The following is a 23222-nucleotide window of genomic DNA, read 5'->3' as shown; positions in this document are numbered from 1 at the left end:
AATTGGTCATTATGACTCAAATTCTAACCTTGTTTAATGTTCACAGGTCATTAAAGTTTTTGGTTGGGTGATGGAATAGTGGCTATTTGTCTTTTCGGCAAGGATTAAAACGATGTGATTATATTCCTACCCATGTGTGATTTGTTTTTGGATGAAAGATAGTTGACCCAGAGGAACTAATAAAACAAGTTGTTACATGTTAATAAAATTAGTTTTTCCTCATATTCTCAATTGTGAGTAGACCATAAAACATAGGAGCAAAATTTGGCCAACCAGCCCAATGAGTCACCTCCTCAGTTTCCATATGAGCTGTAGGTTATTGAGCTGCATCTCCAGTTCCAGTTGGTGGTCATTGATTCAGTACACAGAAAGCAGTGAATGTGATCATGCATCCTGATAGATGTAATCTGACAAATGTAATATTGCCATTGTAACTATTATCCATTATCTTACTATGATTTTATTTTTCCTTTGCAAACTGTTCAAAATTCTTTTTTAAAAAAATAATTCATTTTGCTGCTGCTAGAACTGGGCTCTTACACAGTCTGCTTCGTCAAGCATTTCTGCCAGCTACCTGACCAAAGGATTTCATGAATAACTTGCGTTAATTGAGCGAATAGTGAGAGGCAAGCATTACAATTTCCATGCATGCAGAACTGTTGTCCTCTTGAAGCACAAGCATATCTGAGAAGGTTGATTAACAAAAAAATCATTTTAAATAATTGCCTTAAATTGTAAATATTCTTCTGTGGATGGATATAGACTGAGATGATCAATTAATACAAGATAGAAAGTGGCTCTCTGGAGTGGAAACAAGAGAAGAAACTGTCCTATTGAAAAGTTGGACAGTGAAGCCAGGAATAAGTGGTACAGTAGTCCCCAAGAGTGAAAGATACTGAATAGGCAACTGGTCAGAACAAGTAAGTGCATGTAGAAGTTCGAATTGAATTTATTTCATTCTTTTTATCAATGTCAGCAAAAGATCATGACATTGACTTCAGAAAGAGGGGTGGTGTACATACTTCTATGAACACCAACAGTTCTGGGGTTGAGAGGAATTTGGAAATAAATTTGATATGTCTCCTTTGACCCTCACCAATTTTATCGAGGCACTAAAGAAATCATCCTATCGGATGCATCCCAATTTGGTATGGCACCTGTTCCGACTGAGACCACAGGAAAGTGCAGAGAGTTGTGGTCACAGTTCTGTACATCAGAGGAACAGACCAGCTTTGGACTCTGTCTACACATTTCACCGTCACAGAAAGCAGCCAGCATAATCAAAGACTCCATCCGTAAGGACATTCTCTATTCTTTACCTTTTGAACAGGCAGGAGGCCTGTCAGTCTGAAAGCTTGTACCAATAAGCTTAAGGACAGATTCTATCCCACTGTTATAAGACTAATGAATGGTTCCCTGGTATGATAAGATGGACTCTTGATCCTATAATCTTCTCTGTTATACTTTGCATCTTATTGTCTACCTGCTCTCCATTTTCTCTGTACTGTAACACGTTATTCTGCATTCCTTCTGTTTCCACTGTACTATCTCAGTACACTGTTGTAATGAAATGATCTGTATGGATGGTAAGCAATACAATGATTTTACCTGAACCTTGGTGCAGGTGGCTATAAATTTACTAAGCACCATGCCTGCACAGATGCATTGAGAAATCCATTTGCAGCAGCATCACAGGCATAGCATCAGATACACATATTCACCAAAAAAAAACATATTTTAAAGATAAATGATGCAAAACTATACAAGAAAGACCACAATTAGAACAAAGAAGCAAAATCCATTGTAGTGCAAAGTGGTCATCATATTGCCGTACTGAGGTCGTGATTATCATTGTACAGGCTCATGTCAGCTTTTTATGACATGTATGAAAACACTGGGAATAATAAGGCAACTAGTCTTGCCTATGTTTTGTTGCTTTTATTCCCATTCTCTTTAATAGCTTTGTTTCTTCTATTAGTATTTGCTTATCCTCCAAGTAAGTTGGTTATGTTCAACTGATTGTTAATATATCTGTCTTTTAAAAATAATAATTGACTGTCTGCTTGTAATGAAATAATTAATTCTGATATTTACAGTGGTGACAAAGCTGAGGTTAAATGCAAACACACTACAAAGGTACATAACAGTCTGGACGCTTTAAAAATAATTCTCTGTAATATTTTTGACATAAATGCTTTATATAATTAATTTGCATTGATGGAATTGAATCAATTCTCTTCTAGTACAATGCTCTTCACAAATTAGATTTTTTGGGATTATATTTCATGGGCGATTGTTTCTGACAACACTTACTCCAGCTCTGAGATTATCTGTTTCTTTTTATTGTTGTCTATCAATACATGTGCTATAATTGTCTGCATATTAATTAGCATTGCCACAATTAAAAGAGTTTGTCTTTTGGACTGTTCTATCAACAGGAAGTGTTCCTGTTAGTAGTGAAAGATATAGTCCCTCAAGTATTGAATGTGCCCCTTTTATTTATCCTCTACATCATGATATTTATTAAGTTTCAGGTACCTCAATACCATGAACAGAGTAAATATTATCTGCATTAATACAGTAGCTTTCACAGAGCAAATTATTCACTCCCTTTCAGTGGATAGAAATGCCCCACTAAAGATAGAGATTAGGAGTGCTTGACTTTGTAGCTTTCACAGTGCAAATTATTCACTCCCTTTCAGAAGGGAGAAATGCCCCACTAAAGATAGAGATTAGGAGTGCTTGACTTTGTTTTAAAGTTGCATGTGGAGAAAAGAAGGGTAAATGGAGAAATAAAGCCTTCAATGGGTATATGATTGAACTCCTTCAAATTTTGTAAGTGGAATAATATATCAAAAGCTTATTAGAAGAGCCAGTAAAGGAAGTAAGCAATATTGCCTCATAAATGCAATGAAAAGAAAAGCATTTTAAATAGTTTTGACTGCTGATTGATGAGACCCACAAAGATTAATCTGCTCTTGTTAAAAAAAGAAAAGAAAATCAATTTAAGTGTTTTAAAATTAATGGGAATGAATAAAATGGAGATACTAATGTTCTTTCTAAAGAATTACTGAAAGAATTTGGAGAAAAAGCAGTGAATCACAAACTAGTTGTGTTTTACCAAACTGTGCTTTATAATGGGTAACATTATCAGACGAGTTTCAGAGATAGATTCTGCACCCATGAATCGAAGAGACTGTGACACTTGATAGGGGATAATGATGTGATGCATAGTACAGAAAGTCAGCCAAGCTTGTGGAATTCTAGTAAATTATTAGCTTCAAATCAATCTTTATAGTTACTGTTCCAATCTTGGCAAGTAGAGATGGAAGAATCCATTCTGAATTTTAGATTGGATTATGAGAACACACAGTCCTCTTTTACTGTCATTTAGAAATGCATGCATTAAGGAATGATACAATATTCCTCCGGGGTGATATCACAGAAATACAGGACAGACCAAGACTGAAAAACTAACAAAACTACATAATTGTAACATATAGCTACAACAGTGCAACAATACCATAACTTGATGAAGAACAGGCCATGAGCACGGTAAAAAGTTCAAAGTCTCTCGAAAGTCCCACATCTCACGTAGACGGGAGAAGGAAGAAAACTCTCCCTGCCATGCCCGACCACAGTCCGACTCTGAGTCGTCCGAAAACTTTGAGCTCTGGTCAGCCCTCCGACACTGAGTACTGAGCACCATCTCTAACTGAATGCTTCTACCTCAGCCTCGGTCGCTAGCAGCAGGCAAAGCCGGGGATTTTGGGGCCTTCCCTCCAGAGATTCTCGATCGCACAGTAACAACGGCAGCGAAACCAGGCATTTCAGAATTTCTCCAGATGTTCCTCTGCTTCTCACGTCTGTCTTCATCAAATCAGAATTGTCCACGGCCCCTATTTAACAGATACGATATCATTTCACCGGAGAGCCGCGCGCACTGCATCGCGCTGCCATCTTCTCCTCCCTTTTTGGATTTTGGATTGATATCCAGAAATTTATTCGCTCACTGGACATGTTTGGTTCTAACTCCTTCTTCCTGCAGGTCCCAGTATCAGCACCTGCACTGACATCAAATGGATTATTGGGGCCCATTAGAACTTAGAGATTTTGCTTAAAATAATATAAGGAGAACTTATTATAGATGTTAAATTTTCTCTTTTGTGTAGAGTTGCATTCTACTATGAATTTAACAAAGAAACAAAGTTTTGTTTGTATCAGATTATAGCCAATTCGCATATCTACTAATTTTTTCGCCCTGCATAATAGCAAATGAGGGTTTCTCTAATTCTGAACTCACTTCCCACAAATGATAAAATAAATAATATGTGGTGTTAAGATCTCACAGTAGGTTCAAATATGTGAAAACTCTGATAATTATAGTCTTGGTGATAGAGATCTCATTGTATCTGCAACTGAATTTTGAAGGGAATGTTGAATTTTGAAGTTACAAGCCACTAGAACTTGGGATTGGTCTTTCAAGAGGGCGAACTCTTGCTGAGTGACAGGCCCTGATGGAGTACCTGGTAGGGCTCTGAAAACCTATGCCAACCAGCTGGTGGGGTTGTTTAAAGACATTTTCAGTTTCTCATTGCAACAGTCGAAAGGTCCCACCTGCTTCAAAAGGGGAACAATTATGCCAGTGCCCAAGAAGAGCAGGGTGAGCTGCCTCAATGACTTCAAGGGTTGATCATGGCTAGAATTGACTCCTATCTCAGCAAAGATTTGATTCCATTGCAAGTTGCTTATTGCCACAATAGATCCAGAATGACTGCGATCTTATTGGCTCTTCACGCAGCCTTGGATCACTTGGACAATAGAAATATCTTTTTCAAGATGCTATTTATTGACTATAGCTCAGTGTTTAACACAATTATTCCTATGTTTCTGATCAAAAAGCTGTAGAATCTGAGACCCTCTACCCCCCTCTACAACTGGATTTTTGACTTCCTAACCAGAAGACCACAGTCTGTGTGGATTGGAAGTAATATCTCCACCTTGCTGACAATCAACATTCGTGCACCTCAGGGATATATACTTAGCCCACTGCTCTACTCCTTCTATACCCATGATTGTGTGGCTCAAATGCCATCTATAAATTTGCTGATGGAATCACTATTATTGGCAGAATTTCAGATGACAAGAGGCCGAACAGGATCGAGATATATCAGCTAGTTGAGTGGTGTTGCAGCAACATCTTTCCGCTAAATGTCAGTAAGACCAAAGAACTGATTGTGGACTTAAGAAAGGATAAGACAAGGGAACACACACTAGTCATCATAGAGGGATCAGAAGTGGAAAGAGTGAACAGTTTCAAATTCCTGAGGGTCAATATCTCTGAGGATCTATCCTGGACCCAACAAGTCAGTGCAGCTACACAGAAGGCACGACAGCAGCTATGTTTCATTAGGAGTTTGAGGAGATTTGGTACATCAGCAAAGACGCTCATTAATTACTGCAGATGTACCATTGTGAGCATTCTAGCTGGCTGCCTCACTTCCTGGTAAGGGGTGACCTCTACGCAGGATCAAAGTAAGCTCCATCATGAGCACTAGCCTCTGTAGTTATCCAGGACATCTTAAAGGAGCAATGCCTCAGAAAGGCAGGATCCATTGTTAAGATCCCCCATCACTCAGGTCATGGCTTGTTCTCATTGATGCCATCAGGAAGGAAATACACAAGCCTGAAGACACACACTCAACAATTCAGGAACAGCTTCTTCCCCTCTGGCATCTGATTTCTGATCGGACGCTGAACCAATGCACAACACCTCACTACTTATTCAATTTAACCTTCACACTTTTTCTATTATGTTTTTCATTGTACTACTGCTGCAAAGACAACAAATTTCACGCTATATGCCGGAGATAATAAATTTAATTCTGATTTTTATCTGTCTCTTTCCAACTGGTTCGCACTTGTTGATGACAATCCTTTCAAATGTGTTGTTTCTTTAAACTCATAAAACCTTTGAAATACAATGAGTAAATTAAAATAATTATTGTAAATTTGGAGTTAAAACTGAAAATGCTGAGAACATTCAGCAGGTCAGGCAGCATTTGTAGAAAGAGAAACAGTTAACATTTCAGAGGACGCTTTTAATAGGTAAAAAAAAACCTTAATTGTATTCAATAGACTGTGATTATCTTAATTTTTTAAAGAAACAGAGAAAAATCAGTATATCATTTCTGTCTAACGTTGGCAAGTTCATTGTCTCACATTCTGAATTCTGCTGTAGTACAGTTTTTCACATATTAAAAAATCTTCTGTGATTAAATGCACAGATAAAAGCGATCGTATGCATTTATCCTAACTTCTAAGGTTAATCATAATAAATCTATTGAAATCCATATTTAAACACATCGTGGTTGACATGAACTGAAACCTTCTAGCACACCATTGCCATAATGCTCACCAACCTTGTATCTAACAATTACTGCATAATTCAGGCTGACCATTTTCACATCTGTTCTTTTTTTCAGGCTCCTGGTGTCATGAGGAAAGAGGTTAATTAGGTTGGAGAATATGCTAATTTACTATTCTTTAGAGAAATAATGCTCAGTTATTTTTAACAGAAAATCTTCCAGTGCAGAACCACTCTCGTTTGCCCTGACTTTCCTTTAGTAATGACACACTTAGCAGTGATAGTTTTTTGTCTTGCTTTCAAACAATTCTCTTTGTTTGAAGGCAAGGCAAGGCAGTTCCTCATGGTTAAGGATTTTGGTCCTAAGTTTGCAGATAAGGCCATTGTGAAATCTGCAACTATTGCCTTAGGAGTGGGTGCATGGGTAATGTAGGAGATGACTTGCTCTTTCCATGGGATTTGCCAGGTTTCCACTCCCAAGAATGAGGTTTTCAGTGCCTTCTGAGAATCTTCATCCCTATCCAAAGCAGTCATGAGTTAGACATTTCCATCAGTTAGTAAGAATTTATATTTTTACAAAATAAATTTGAGAACATTCTTAAGATGTTTTTTCACAATTCATATACTGAGGATACCATCTTTGTTTACTTATTTCACTTGCTTTGCAGGTGGAAGAGGCATTGAATGAAGTGGACTTCCAGCTGAAGCTCGATCTACATTTCACAGACTCTGAACAGCAGTAAGTAATATATTTCATACTCCTCAGAAGAATTTTTGATGCTAAATCGGCTAACTACACTTTGTGGGTCTCTGTTGGTCTAGAACAGCGTTACCAAGAGTTCAGAATCAATAATTTCCTTCTGTTCTTGCTAGGTTTGTGAACAACATGATTAAGCTTCAGACCAGGTCATAATCAGAAGTTTAAGGAGCATTAAAAACAAGTCCTTACCTTGGCTTCTGTTGGATCCTCAGGCTTTGATTTTGCTTAGATCAGATACATTTTTATTGATGCTCACACCCCCAATAAACCATCACAGTTTCTCCTTGACAATGTCCTTATGCTGCTTCAGTCCATTCCTAACTTCAACTCCAACTCCCTCCCCAGCTCGGATATTCTTAACGTTCATCATCAGTTTGCTGCATCTATTTACAGTACTTCTCCGATTTCTAAGCATTCACTTCCAAACTCCCTGCCAGTTTTCTTCCTGGCACCCTTAAAATTCTTCCCCCACTGCAACTCCCCTAAATCTTATCTTCTAGTCTCAGAATTAGAATTAGAATCAGGATTATTATCATTGACGTATGTTGTGGAATTTATTATTTTGCAGCAGCAATACAGCAAAACATATAAAATAGTATAAATATCCGAATGGGAATGGGAAGCAGAGTTGAAGTGGGTGGCTACCGGGAGATCCTGTTTGTTGTGGCGGACGGAGCAGAAGTGCTCGACGAAGCGGACCCCCAATCTGTGTCGGGTTTCACTGATGTAGAGGAGGCCGCACCGGGAGCACCGGATGCAATGGATGACCCCAACAGACTCACAAGTGAGGAGTTGCCTCACCTGGAAGGACTGTTTGGGGCCCTGAATGGTGGTAAGAGAGGAACAAAGAGATATACATAATGTGTAGTTGGATAGGTTTGGTTTAACTTGGCACCTTGGTCAGCACTGGCATTGTGGGCCAATGGGCCTGTTCCTATGCTGTACAGTTTTACCAAATTTATTGAATAGGGTGTTTAGCCATAAATATACAGTGGTATTTTTCATAAAGAATACAATAATATTTCTCATGCAATAAGGTGATGCTTTCCTGGGGAAAAATAACTTAGTTATGAAAAATTTTCTTTTGGAGATAATTGTGTAGCAGCACAAAATTATTTGTTGAAGAAGAATTGCAGAACAATTGACAACAAAATAAAGGGGAACACAGGACTGACTTTACTATAATGAAGTTTTATTATTGAGAGCTGCAGTGTATATTTTGAGGTATTACTGCATAGCCATCTCAAGTTTGTCATGTCTAATTGTGTAGAAAATAAAGCAACCTTGCTCTCTGAAGACTGTGTCACTAATCACATGAGCACATGTTCTGAAATACCTATTAAACAATCTTGCTGTATGGTTTCACAGCCGAATCAATTTATGGCAATTCAAGCCAGTTGTCAAAAAATATCTGTTTGATCATTTCTCAAAACCGGGCTGTTAGATGCAATAAAGAAGAAATATTATATCAAAATAAATGAATACACTGTAGAAGGCTCAAGAATTCTGTGTGTGAACTTTCCATTGTTATCTGGATACTCCCAATTTCAAATATTTAATTTCAACCTTCTGGTACAAATCTCACGTATCTTGATATTTGAAAGTTTTTATTATGTCCTCATTTTGATTTGCGTTTTTAAATAGAAACATAGAAAATAGGTGCAGGAGTAGGCCATTCGGCCCTTCGAGCCTACACCGCCATTCAGTATGATCATGGCTGATCATATGTAGCATTGCAAAACTGGGCATAAAAATAATGAAACAAATAGCCAATATATGCCTGAAATTGATGCATCTAATGCTATCAGGTTGTGGAGTGTGCCTGTCCTCGTCTTCACGTATTTAAGTTTCAAAGGTTCAAAAGTCAAGTTTAATGTCAGAGAAATGCATACAATATACATCCTGAAATGCTTTAGCCACTCTATCCAATTAACTCTCCTACTACAGAATCTAACCATATTTGACTCAGCTTATATTGAACAAAACACAAGAGATTCTGCAGATGCTGGAGATCCAAAGGAACACACACAAAATGCTGGAGGAATTCAGCGGGTCAGGCAGTATCTATGGAAATGAATAAACAGTCGACGTTTAGGCCAAGATCCTTCAGGAAAGAAAGGAGAAGAATCCAGAACCTAATAAAGAGATTTGCACAACAATCTGAAACTAGTCCCTTGTTTTGTTTGTCATTTGATCTTGTGAAAACCATGACATCTAATCAATAGAGTTGCAATGTATGTAGAGATGGTTAGACCAGACTGGGCTCCTCTCACACAGGTGACAGAGGAATAGGGATGCTGTAGCAACACTGGCTTTTGGTTTCCATGATCCTCTTTTCCTTTTTTCCTCTATGCTTTCTCCACTCTGCCTTCCTCATATAAGCAAGCACAGCTTTCAAAGCAGCCATACCTATCAGGACAATCGAAAGCTAATTATTACTTACACCACATGAGGAGTAAAAATCTCTACATCTCAGTCTAAATGTGCAATTTGCAATTTATAGTAATTTGTAATAAATAGTATGTAAAACAGGACAGTCAATATAACATAGAAATACAATTGTATCAGCGTGAATTAATCAGTCTGAATGCCTCGTGGAAGAAGCTGTCCCAGAGCCTGTTGGTCCTGGTTTTTATGCTGCGGTACTGTTTTTTTAAAATTATGAGGACACGCAGTCCACTCTTATTGTCATTTAGTGATGCATGCATTAAGAAATGATACAATGTTCCTCCAGTGTGATATCATAGAAACACAAGGCAGACCAAGACTGAAAAACTGACAAAAACCACATAATTATAACATATAGTTACAGCAGTGCAAGGCAATACCGTAATTTGATAAAGAGCAGACCATGGGCACGGTAAAAAAAAAGGTCTCAAAGTCTCTCGAAAGTCCTATCATCTCACGCAGATAGTAGAAGAAAAAAAAACTCTCCCTGCCATGAGCTTCCAGTGCCACAAACTTGCTGATGCAGCACCCTGGAAGCACCCGACCACAGCCGACTCTTGAGTCCGTCCGAAAACTTCGAGCCTCCGACCAGCCCTCGGCACCGAGCAGCATCTCTGCCGAGCACTTCGACCCCGGCCCTGGCAACAGGCAATAGGCAAAGCCGAGGATTTGGGGCCTTCCCCTCCGGAGATTCTCGATCGCGCAGTAGCAGCGGCAACGAAACGGGCATTTCAGAAGTTTCTCCAGATGTTCCTCCGTGCTTCTCACATCTGTCTCCATTAAATCAGGATTCTGCACGGTACCTACCCACAAATATATCATTTTGGAGTGGCCGCGCGTGCTGCGTCGCGCCGCCATCTTCTCCTCCCCTCCTGGTAGCAACTGGAACAGTTTGTGGTTGGGGTGGCTCAGGTCCCCAATGATCCTTCAGGCCCTTTTACACACCTATCTTTGTAAATGTCCTTTCTACACTCCTGTCTTTGTAAATGTAGATGCGGTAAGTTCACATCTACAGATATGCTGGGCTGTCTACACCACACTGCTGAGCCCTGCGATTGAGAGAAGTACAGTTCCCATACCAGGCAGTGATGCAGTCAATCAGGATAATCTCAATTGTGCCCCTATAGAAAGTTCTTAGTATTTGGGGGCCCATACCAAACTTCTTCAATCGTCTGAGGTGAAAGAGGCACTGTTGTGCTTTTTTCACCACACAGCCAGTATGTATAGATCATGTGAGATCCTCAGTGATGTGTATGCCGAGGAACTGAAAGATGTTCACCCTCTCAAGCCCAGATCCATTGATGTCAATAGGGGTTAACCTGTCTCTATTCCTCCCGTAGTCCACAACCAGCTATTTTGTTTTTGCAACATTGAGGGAAATGTTGTTTTCTTGACACCACTGTGTCAAGGTGACTCAGGGTATGTGTCAACGTTAACGTCCCTCAAGGAGGTTCTACAATAATCTATGAATCCATCACATGATCAGTTCTCCATGGAATTCCTGCTTTAGCGTTCTTTCAGACAATCTCCTGACACATCCTGCCCACCTGGTCTTCTAGCAATGCTGGCGGGGGCGGGGGGGAAGGGTTTGTCTGGCATAGAATCTGTGTTCCTGAAATCTTGTCTTGCCTCCTAAGTTGATGTGCTGTATGCAGACAGGTCACATGGAAGTGGTTGAGCTGTCTGGAATATCAGCTGTATACTGTCCATATCTTTCAAGCATAGAGCAAAAGTCATGACAGAAGCTCAATACACCCTCAGCTTGATCTGTGGACTGATTCCTTTTCATTCCCACACTTACTTACAGATAATATACTTGAGCATATCCAGCCAGGGAGAGTGAACAGCGTGTTACTGCAAAAATCCTAGTTAGGTTTTTAATTCCTCATCTATCACTTTAGTTATTTGTAGGTCCCCACTGCTGCCTAAGCTCAGATAACAATAGCTAAAGTATATGACCTGTTATTAATCAACTAAGCTAAGACTGTCTTTATATTGACCTTTGCACAAGCATTTAATAAACAACAAGTACCCACATCAGACAGCTGCACAGCTGAGTTAGAATACAATAATGTTTAACCTATTAGGTAGACATCTAAATGGACACAATCTATGGACTGAAATCAGCACAAGAGGTTGTTCATTGGTGATGCAGCCCCAAGTTTAAAAAGAGCTTGAGAGATTTCAGCTTTCTTTCATCAGGCTGAAATCTGCACAAGGTCAATAAAACAAAAGGAAGTGTAAGCGAAGTTGTCATTGCTGGAGTGGCCATTGTGTAAATGAGCCAGTGTTAGAGTGGGCCAGCTTTGACTCAGCAGGCTTAGACGAGAACAGGCTTGGGCAAGCAGAAGCAGAGGTTCTAAGTAAGAAAGAAAGGTTCTCATAAGTTTTTTTTCCCCCTGTTCTTACCCACGTAGCTAGTGCACTGAGAATGGATCCGGAGGCAGTAGTATGTTATTGTGTGAGATTTGGGAGATCTCCGGTCTCCCTGTTAACTACACGTGAATCAAGTTACAGCTCCTTAGAGACCATGATAAGAAACTGGAGCTGCAACTTGGCAACCCTTGGCTCATATGGGGGTATGAGGAGATAATAGATAGGAGCTACCGGGAGATAGTCAGCCCTAAATTGCAGGAGGTCAGTCCCTGAGTAACTGTCAGGGGAGGGAGAGGGAAAGGGTGTAGGCAGCTAGTGCAGAGTACCCCTTTGGCCATTGCCCTCAATGATAAGATTACCGCTTTGGAAACTGTTGAAGTGGATGACCTACCAGGGAGAAGCCGCAGTGATCAAGTCTCTGGCACTGAGTCTGGCTCTGTGGCTCAAAGGGGTGGGGGGGGGGTGGATTTGGGAAGAAGAGGACTGCATTTATGATAGGGGATTCTATAGATAGAGGAGTAGACAAGAGATAATCTGGACATGATAGGGATGCCCGGATGTTATGTTGCTTCCCAAGTGCAAGTGTCAGGGCCATCTCAGATCAGGTCGGCGGCATTCTAAAGGCGGAGGGTGAGCAGCCTGACGTCTTGGTGCATATTGGCACAAATGACATAGGTAGGAAAAGGGAAAAGGTTTTGAAGAGAAAGTGTAAGGAGTTAGTCAGAAAGCTAAGAAGCAGGACCTCCAGGATGGTAATCTCTGGTTTTCTAACTGTGCCACGTGCCAGTGAAGGTAAGAATAGGATGATTTGGCAAATGAATGCATGGCTGAAGAATTGGTGCAGGGGTCAGAGTTTCAGATTTCTGAATCATTGAGATCTCTTCCAGGGAAGGTATGACCTGTATAAAAGAGATGGGTTACACTTGAACCTGCTGGGGACAAATATCCTACATGTATTCTCGAGCTGTTTGGAGGCGGTGGGGGGGTGTTTAAACTAATTTGGTAGAGGAATGTGAACTGGAGTCATAAAGCTGATCATGTATTCAAGTAGACGCAATGTGTAGTCAGACTGTGAGGAAGGACAGGCAGATGTTAGGGCAAAATTGCAGTCCGTGGGATGAGTTAAAGTGTAGCAGGGGGCCAGAATCACAAAGGCTGATGAATACAGGACTGAAGTTGGTCTACTTGAATTCACACAGTATATGGAATAAGGTAGATGGTCTTGTAGCGCAGTTAAAGATTGGCAGGTACAATGTTGTGGGCATCACTGATTCATTGCTGAAGGAAGATCATAGTTGGGAGCTTAACATCCAAGGATACACATTGTATCGAAACGACACGCAGGTGGGCGGAAAGAGTGAGGTGGCTCTATTAGTAAAAAAATGAAATCAAATCCTTAGGGTTGACATAGGATCCGAAGGTTTAGGATCCTTGTAGAGTTTAGAAACTGTAAGGGTAAAATGACCCTGATGGAAGTTGTATACAGGCCTCTGAACAGTAGCCAGGATGGCAGCTATAATTATAACTGAAGACAGAAAAGGCATGTAAAAAGAGCATTGTTGTGATAATCATTGGGTATTTCAATATGCAGGAAGACTGGAAAAATCCTGTTAGTGCTGAATCATAAGAAAGGGAATTTCTAAATTGCATACAAGATGGCTTTTTAGAGCAGTTTATGGTTGAGCCCACTAGAGGAATGGCAAATCTGGATTGGATGTTATATAATGACTCTGATTTGATTCTGAAGCTTAAGGTAAAGGAACCCTTTGGAGGTAATGATCATAATATGATAGAATTCACCCTGCAGTTGAGAAGGAGAAGCTAAAATTGGATGGATCAGTATTACAGTGGAGAAATTACAGAGGAGTTGGCCAAAATTGATTGGAAGGGGACACTAGCAGGGATGATGGCAAAACAACAATGGCTGGAGTTCCTGGGAGCAATTCGGAAGGCACAGGATAGATTCATCCTAAAGAAGTATCCTAAAGGCAAGATGAAGCAACCGTGGCTGACGAGGAAAGTTAAAGCATAAAAGCAAAAATGAGGGCATATAGTAAAGTAAAAATTAGTGGGAAGGTAGAGGATTGGGAAAACTATTAAAAACCAAGAGAAGACAACTAAAAAAGCCATGAAGAGAGAAAGGATTAAATATGAAGGAAGGTAAACTAACCAATAATTTAAAAGAGGATACAAAAAGGGGTTTTCAGATATATAAAGAGTAAATGAGAGACAAGAGTAGATATCAGACTGCTCAAAATGATGCTGGAGAGGTAATAATGGGAACAAAGAAATGACGTTGAAACTTAATAGTATTTTGCATCAATCTTCACTGTGGAAGACACTAGCAGAAAACCTGAACTATGAGAGAGGCATAGTGTTGACACAACTGTCATTGCTATTAGTAAGGAGAAGGTGATTAGGAAGCTGAAAAGCATGACTGTAACTAATTCACCTGGACCAGATGGACTTCCAGGCTTCTGAAAGAGGTAGCTGAAGAGATTGTGGAGACATTAATAATGATCTTTCAAGAATCACTAGATTCTTGAATGGATCCGGAGAACTGGAAAATTGCAAATGTCACTCCATTATCCAAGAAGGGAGAGAGGCAGAGGAAAGGAAATTATAAGCTAGTTAGCCTGACTTCAGGTTGAAAAGTGGTTGGAGTGTATTATTAAGCATAAAGTTTCGAGGTACTTGGAGGCACATGATAAAATGAGCTAAAGTCAGCATGGTTTTCTAAGGGAGAATTCTTGACTGACAAACTTGTTGGAATCCTTTGAGGAAATTACAGGCAGGATAGAGTTAGTGGATGTTTTTGATTTGGATTTTCAGAAGGCTTTTGACTAGGTGCCACTCCTAAGGCTGCTTGACAAGATAAGAGCCCATGGCATTGCAGTAAAGATACTGACATGGATAGAGGATTGGCTGACTGGCAGGAGGCAAAGTGTGGGAATAAAGGGTGCTTTTTCAGGCTGACTGCCTGTGACTAGTGGTATTGCAAAGGGATTAGTGTCGGGACTGCTTCTTTTCACGTGTTTGTCAATTGATGGCTTTGTGGCCAAGTTTGCGGAAGATACGAAGGTAAGTGGAAAGGCAGGTAGTATTGAGGAAGCAGGCTGCCAATTTGGGAGAATGGGCAAAGCAACGGCAGATGGAACGTAATATAGGGAAGTGCATGATCATGAACTTTGACACAAGGAATAAAGGCATAAACTGTTTTCTAAATGGGGGGAAAAATCAGGTGTAGAGAAACTTGGGAGTTCAGTCGATGGTAAGGAAGGCAAATGCGATGTTAGCATTCATTTTGAGAGAACTAGAATACAAAAACAAGGGTATAGTGCTGAGGCCCTTATCTGAGAAAAGATGTGCTGGCTTTGGGGACTGGTCAGAGGAGATTCATGAGAGTGATCCCAGGAATGAAAGGGTTAGCATTTGTTGTCTCTGGGCTTGAGTTTAAAAGAATGCGAGGGGATCTCATTACAACCTATTGAATATTGAAAGGCCTAGATAAAATGGATGTGGAGAGGGATTTTTTTTATATAATGGGAGAGTCTAGGACCAGATGGCTCAGTCTCAGAATTGAGGGGTGTTTACTTAGAACAGAGATGAAGAAAAGTTTCTTTAGCCGGAGGATGGTGAATCTGTGGAATTTATTGGCACCGACAGTTATGCAGGCCAAGTCACTGGATATATTTAAGGCAGGGGTTAATGACTACTTGATTAATCAGGGTGTCAAAGGTTATGGAGAAAAGGCAGGAGAATGGGATTCAGTGGCTTAATAAATCAGCCATGATGGAATGGTGGAGCAGATTTGATAGGCCAAGTGAGCTAATTCTGCTCCTTTGTCTTATTGTCTTAAAGTCTCAATTACTAGACTTGCATGAAAAAGAATTGTTTTGTTGCTTACAAGTGCTTTGAATGGCTGCTTATGCAATAGTAGCTCACAACATGAACCACTTTTAAATGAATGAAAATTACAGAAGGCACTCCTGCAGACAGTTGACCATACACGAGATGCAAACATTGTGGGTGGCCGTTTGAGGAGTAGTATTCATGTCAGGGAAGACACATTAAGGAAAAGTTGCAAGCATATAGAGAGATGGTTGGCCGTCATTTTAAACAATGGCTGCTGGGTTCTTCTACAATAAAATTTCTCATTCACTGGGCCATCTCAGGATATTATGTTTCTATCAATTAACCTCATACTTCTTAAAGTTCCAGTTGATTAAAGTCTAGCATATCTAATCATTCCTCATTAAACAATGCACCTATTAGTGTGGTTAATGTTCCCTAAACTGCTTCAACACATTAACATCATTCCGAAAATATAAAAGCAATGCTCTTCACAACACTTCATATATGATGTTATCAATGCATAACCTTCCTACTTCTGTGTTCATTTCCCCCAGCTATATGAAATAACATTCTGTTAACTTTTCTAATTACACTGGACAACAAATTTTTTTGAAAGTATTGTACCTCAGATTCTGTTTTTGTTTGTGGTGGAACATTTGAAGCTGAACACAAATCGCATATCATGTGGGAATATAAGGAAACAAGAAATTGACTTCTATTAAATATAATACTTTTAATTGCATAATGGTGCTGATGCTTTAGAATAGTTCAACTAAGCTAAAAAAGGTTCTGTTGATGATTTTCATTTGTACTCAGTGTCTGAGGCTTCTGACTTAAGTGTCCAACAATAACCAGGCAGCATTAATGGATTCCAGATGCCCTGATATCATTTCTCCATGACTGCAGCGTCCTGGTGAAACCTTTCACCATGCTCATCACTGACAGTGCGAAGACTTGCAGGGAAGCAGTCTAGATGGGAATGCAGAGAATTAATCTGTAGTGACGTGTTGCACTTCATGGTTTTAAAGGATGCTTGAAGGATGTGTTGTTAGTTACACATAGCTTGGTACTCTATAGTTGCAAAAAAATTTTCAACAGCATCTTTGAATGCCTTCTGTGCAATTTTCTCCGGACCCACTAGAAGTTCTCCAAATTACCCGTCATTGGTGATTTTTTAAGACCACCTAAACTGCCTTTCTTAATCTTAGCATCAGTTATTCTGACTTGAATTATGAACTAAAATATCAAATACAGGAGATTTCAAAAAAATGGTGTGTGATAGGAAAATTTCATGGTGATTTTCATGATCAGCAACCCAAAATCCATGACACACCCAAAAGTATTCATGAAGCAAAATTTTTGTTATCCAGTGTTACTTTCCAGATTGGCAAACTAGTTTTATTGCAAATCAGATACCAGAATGTACATATTCCTTTGCATTTTGGTGCTGTGCAATCTCTCATCATTTAGAAACTTTTTTTGTTAATTTACCTGTCAAAATTGCCAGCTGGTGGTGTAGTGGCATCTGCACTGGTCTTTGAGGTGAATGGTCCTGGGTTTGAATCAATCTGGCAACTGGCTTGAGTGCCGAGCTAGCATCTCGGCCTCATAAGAAACAGACAAATGCTGAAGAAAAGGCAAGGTTACCTACCTGATGCACCACAAGGCTCAGAGAGGAACAAGAACAACCTGTCAAGTTGGAGTTTCACATTTTCCAACATTATACTACGCTGGCCAGAACTTTAACCACTGACTTATGCTATCCATATCCCTTTCTAGACTGTTTATGTCCTCTTCACAACTTACTTTCCTACCTAAACAACACACACAAAATACTGGAGGTACTCAGGGCAGGCAGCATCGATGGAAATGAATAAACAGTCGATGTTTCGGGTGGAGATCCTTTTTTAGGCCAAAACGTCGACTGTTTATTCATTTCTATCGATGCTGTCTGACCTGAGTTCCTCCAGCATTTTGTGTATGTTGAATTTGTATCTCCAGCACCTGCAGAATTTGCCATGTGTACGTTGTACTTTCCTACCTATCTTTATGTCATCAACAGCTTTAGCTATCATAACTTCAGTGCTGTTTTGTTGCCATCATATAAATTATAAAAAGTTGAGGATCCGCCACCGCACTGCAAAGAAAGACGATTCACTTTGTTGACCGCTTGAACAGCTTGAGAATAATGGTGCAGAATTGCTTACCAAGGTGACATTTACAGGGGATCTCATTGCTGTTCAGCAACCCAAAGGCAGAATCCATTACTTAGTAATTTAGTCTATAAAATTAAACTCTGCTTTCCAGTCTTTTTTTTTCATTGAACTTCAGAAAAGTGACGGTACTGCAGATCTCCCTTAGGATGATATAAAGATTGAATGCATTTTGAAGATGCATTCTGCCATCAGCAGAAAGTATTTGTTTCAGAAAGACAGATATAGAACTTGCTTTGCTATACCTTAGTGAAAATGAAAAGATTTTTGCATTTTTTATACAAAGTAAGTTCAAAGTAAATGTCTTATCAAAGTACATATATGTCACCAGATATAACCCTGAGATTCATTTTCTTGCAGGCATACACAATAAATCCATAATAGAGTAATCAGCATAATAGAATCAATGAAAGTCTGCACTAATTTGGACATTCAACCAGTGTGCAAAAGGAACAAACTGTGTAATTACAAAAAGAAAAAAAAATAATACTAATAAAAAAGCAATAACTATGGAGAACATGAGATAAAGAGTCCTTAAAAGTGATATTTTTTAAGGCCTTCCTACCTACATCTGTGACACTTCACATGCTTTTGATCTTTTCAATTAATCCAAGTTCCCTGGTTCTGATTATCTTATTTTCACTATGGATGTCCAGTCCCTATACACCTCCATGCCCCACCAGAAGAGCTTTTGATGTCTTCCGTTTCTTTCTGGACACCGGACCCAACCAGTTCCCCTCTATTACCACTCTCCTCTGTCTGGTGGAACTGGTCCTCACTCTCAATAATTTCTTCTTCAGCTCCTCCCACTTCCTTCAAAAGAAGGGTGTAGCCATGGGTGCTCACATGGGTCCAAGCTATGCCAGCATTTTTGTCAGCTACATGGAATAGTCTGTGTTTCAATCTTACACTGGTATCACTCCCCAAACTTTTGCTACGCTTCATTGACGACTGCATTGGTGCTGCATCCTGCACCCATGCAGAGCTCGTTGACTTCGTTAACTTTGCCTCCAACTTCCACCCCGCCCTCAAATTTACCTGACCAATTACAACACCTCTCTTTTCTTTCTTATCTCTCTGTCTCCATCTCTGGAAACAGCTTATCCACTGACTCTCACAGCTACCTGGATTATACCTCTTCCCACCCTGTCACTTGCAAAAATGCCATCCCCTTCTCTCAGTTCCTCCATCTCCGCTGTACCCACTCTCAGGATGAGGCTTCATTCCAGAACTAATGAGGTGTCTTCCCCCTTCAAAGAAAGGGCTTCCATTCCTCCACCATCAATGCTGCCCTCAACTGCATCTCTTCCATTTTGTGCATGTCTGCTCTCACCCCCTCCTCCCGCAACCCCACCAGAGATAGGGTTTCTCTTGCCCTCACCTACCACCCCATCAGCCTCCACATCCCAGCACACGATTCTTCTTAACTTCCGCCATCTCTGGCGGAATCCCAACACCAAGCACATCTTTCCTTCCCCCCAGTTCTATGCTTTCTGCTGTGATCGCTCCCTATGAGATCCCCCTGTCCATTCATCCTCCGCCCCCACCCCCCCCTCAAGTCTCTACCTGGTACTTATCCTTGCAAGTGGAACATGTGCTACACTTGCCCCTACACCTCTCAAACTATCGGTAATGCCCCCCCCCACCATTCCTCATTCTCGTTATCCTTAGGTTGTGGGAACATTTCAATGATGAAATGAAGTAGAGTGAAGTTATCCCCTTTGGTTCAAGAGCCTGATGGTTGAGGGGTAATAACTATTCTTGAACCTGGTGGTGTGAGTACTGACGCTCCTGTACCACCTTCCTGATGGCAGCAGCAAGAAGGGAGCATGATCTGTGTGGTGGGGGTCCCTGATGATGGATGCTGTTTACTGTGACAACGTTTTGTGTAGATGTGCTCAATGGTAGGTAGGGCTTTACCACTAATGAACTGGGCCATATCCACTACTTTTTGTTGGATCTTCCGTTCAAGGGCGTTGTTGTTTTTATACTGGGCTGTCATGCAGCCAATCAATATACTTTCCACTGCACATCTATAGACGTTTGTTGAAGTTTTAGATGTCATGCTGAATCTTAGCCAACTCCTAAGGAAGTAGAGGTGTTACTGTGCTTTCTTTGTAATTGCACTTGCGTGCTGGGCCCAGGACAGATCCTCCAAAGTATTAACCGTGAGGAATTTAAAGTTTCTGACCTTCTCACCTCTGATCCTCGGAGAACTGGTTCATGGAAATTTTAGTCCTCAGTTCTAAGTTTTTAAGAACAACGTTCTTGCATCATTGTCGTTTCTGCGTGAGTTAATTGTTACTTATTGTCCGATCTAGCAGCTCCCTGCTCCTAGCCTGGCAGCTGTGACATTGGCAGTTTCACCTTAAAGGGACTGGGCACATTTGTAGCAACTGGAGAGTACTACAGTAATGTTCCTGAAAGAACAAAAGCTATAATTATCAGACAGTGCTAGGAAGTGCTTCCGGGGGGAGGGTGTTGGTGGGAGCTGGTGGTCAGAAGGACCCAGGCAGGCTGGTACAGTGGCATGTATGTACAAAGTACTATGAGGGTCCTTCAAAGCTGCAGTCAGGTCCCATATACAGTATCCTGACCAACACACTACAGCAAATTCCTAATGCATATAAATGATATGGCATATAAAGTTGATCCTTGTAAAACAGAAAAACGTTGGAGATACTGAGTTGGTCATTTTATTCCTTGCAGTAGATTCCTGAAAGTAGTTATAGATTTTGAGTGTTGCTTATGAACACTGGTACTTTAGGGAAGCTTGCATTAAGGACAAATGCCTGTGCCTACTCTGCCTTCTGTGGGCAGAAGGAGAAATCAGTGAATTTTCCTGTCCTTGTGAATGGTGTTTAGGTGATCTCCCCGCTTCACTAGTGAACAGCAATCAGTGAGATGTGTTAGGAATCAGCAGCAGCAGTTTGGAATCATCCTGAGGCTTGGAAGGTGGAAGTAACTATGATCTTGATTAAAGCAATACAGACATCTTTGATGGTAGCAGAAAAGTACAGATCTCAGTGAGCACAGAGAAATATTAAAAACAAGAGAAAATCTGCAGATGCTAGAAATCAAAATAATACACACAAAATGCTGGAAGAATGCAGCGGGCCAGAATGCATCTATGGGAAACAGTGAACAGGTGATGTTGACCCAGTGAAGGGTCTTGGCCTGAAACATCGACTGTTTACTGTTTTCCATAGATGCTGCCTGACCTGCTGAGTTCCTCCAGCATTTTCTGTGTATTACAGAGAAATATTGTTTGAAATTTGCCCAGTTTGCAGAAGCGATGGTTGGTAAAAGCTGGGTCGTCTCTGATCTAATAAAAACCATGGTTTTCTCATGTGGGTGTGGTTTCTGCAGCTGCATGTTGAACACTGCACTATCACTGGCATCTTTTGATGGAGTTATATTCTAAAAAATGCACATTATCATCTTCATTATGTGTCATGTTATATGACGTGGGCAATCATGGTCTTCCAGCTGTCCTTAATCTGAAAAGTAACAACGGATCGTTGACCATGGAGAAAAGCCACCCCACTTCACAATGCCATCACCTACAGTATCCTCCCCTCCATGACATGATTGTTCTTGGCAAATTTTGCTGCAGAAGTGGTTTGCTATTGCCTTCTTCTGGGCAGTGTCATTGCAAGACTGGGTGACTCCAACCATTATCAATACTCTCCAGAGATTATCTGCCTGGCATCACCAGTCACATGACCAGGACTTGCAATATGTACCAGCTGCTCATATAACCATCCACCACAGCTCCCAAGGCTTCATGTGACCCTCGTTGGGGGTCACCATTGTGCTACAGCTTGCCCAATGGTGACCTGCAGGCTAGCAGAGAGAAGGAGTGTCCTACACCTCCTTTGGTAAAGACATATCTCTTATCACCCAAAAAACATATTTGGGCAGATCAAATTCCTAGTGGAAAATAGGGGCCAAACTTGCTGGCCGATGCTAGAAGTTCTAGAATTTTTTTAAAGACGTTTTCAATTGCACAATATTCTTTTTCAAAGTCGTGTAAATATGCCATCAAGTTGATGATAATTCAGAAGGGTCATATGGACCATATGCAGGCAGAGGAGAGTTAGTTTAATTCAGCATCATGCTTGGCACAGACATTATGGGCTTAAGGGCCTGTTTCAGTGCTGTACTGTTCTAAGGTCACTATGTGGTTGGCACTAGTTTAGTAGGTTCATAAAGGATTAACTTCTGCATTGATTCACATTTTTTAAATTTAGTTATAAAAAGGGGAAAAACCATAATGTGGCATTTAAGAGTTTATACATTTCATGAACGCACAAACCTCAATGCTACTTGAGAGGCGCTGCGGGCAAAGTTCCAGACCACAGCGCAGGAAGTTCGCCACACAGCCAGAGATGAGATTTCCTCCCGGCATCACAAACGAGCTTCTGAAATGTGTGATGATAAATAGATCATTGGCACAGATACCCCCCCACACACACCCACACTTTCAAAATAGTAATAAATTGTATTTAGATTGGCTCATAAGTTCCACTGAGCAGTTATGACTGTGATTGATTGTCACCAAATGTCCCCTGTTACAGCACATGATTGACATTGAAGTGAATCAAATTCACTGGGTGCAGCATTTTCACATTAGAAATCTTGTCAGTGTAACTGGAGTTGAGTATGCATTGTGACTGGTTTATCATTAGATGTCACAACCATATGTAAAATATCTTTTATTTTACATACAGAACACTGATTTTACAAGGAGCCCATTGCAGTTCCATCCCGATTTTTTTAGTCACTATGATAGCAATATTAGATTGGCAGAATGTTGAGCCTGAATGCTTTACCAGGTGTAACTGAGAGTTACTGTTCTGACAACACAGGCATTATTTCATTAAAGGGAATTATAAAGGTTGCAGGACGTAAAGCTTTCACTCTGTATTGCATTTCTATGAAGCTGACACAGTTTCTGTGCTTTCTTCCTCAAGGGTGAGAGAGAGGCTAAGCTGAGGTGTTTGCAATTTGACAATGTTCACCTTTTGGATGTTATCTCAACTGAACTGTGATAACAGTATCAAAGCAAAGAATTGCACCAGCATTCGCAAAGTAGTGAAGATTCATCATGTTAACTCCAACTTTAAATCAACCTAGTGCATTTGCTTCTCTATATAATTCCACACCCTCAACCCTTCATTGTAACCCAAGGGTTTCAAAC

General features: G+C 40.4%; 1 protein-coding gene across 2 annotated transcripts in view; it reads left to right on the top strand.

The window, feature by feature from the left end:
- The window catches only part of fam135b (family with sequence similarity 135 member B), a 386005-nt gene that overhangs the window by 243382 nt on the left and 119401 nt on the right, over nt 1-23222 (top strand). For both annotated transcript variants that reach the window (XM_063058308.1, XM_063058318.1), the window contains one exon: nt 7036-7106. In XM_063058308.1, the coding sequence (XP_062914378.1) occupies nt 7036-7106 (71 nt within the window). The remainder of the gene's footprint in view (nt 1-7035; nt 7107-23222) is intronic.

The sequence above is a fragment of the Mobula hypostoma genome, chromosome 1, assembly GCF_963921235.1.
Source record: "Mobula hypostoma chromosome 1, sMobHyp1.1, whole genome shotgun sequence".
Taxonomy (NCBI): Eukaryota; Metazoa; Chordata; class Chondrichthyes; order Myliobatiformes; family Myliobatidae; genus Mobula; species Mobula hypostoma.
Note: the sequence above shows the minus strand (reverse complement) of the source record. Positions and strands in the feature narration are given on the sequence as shown.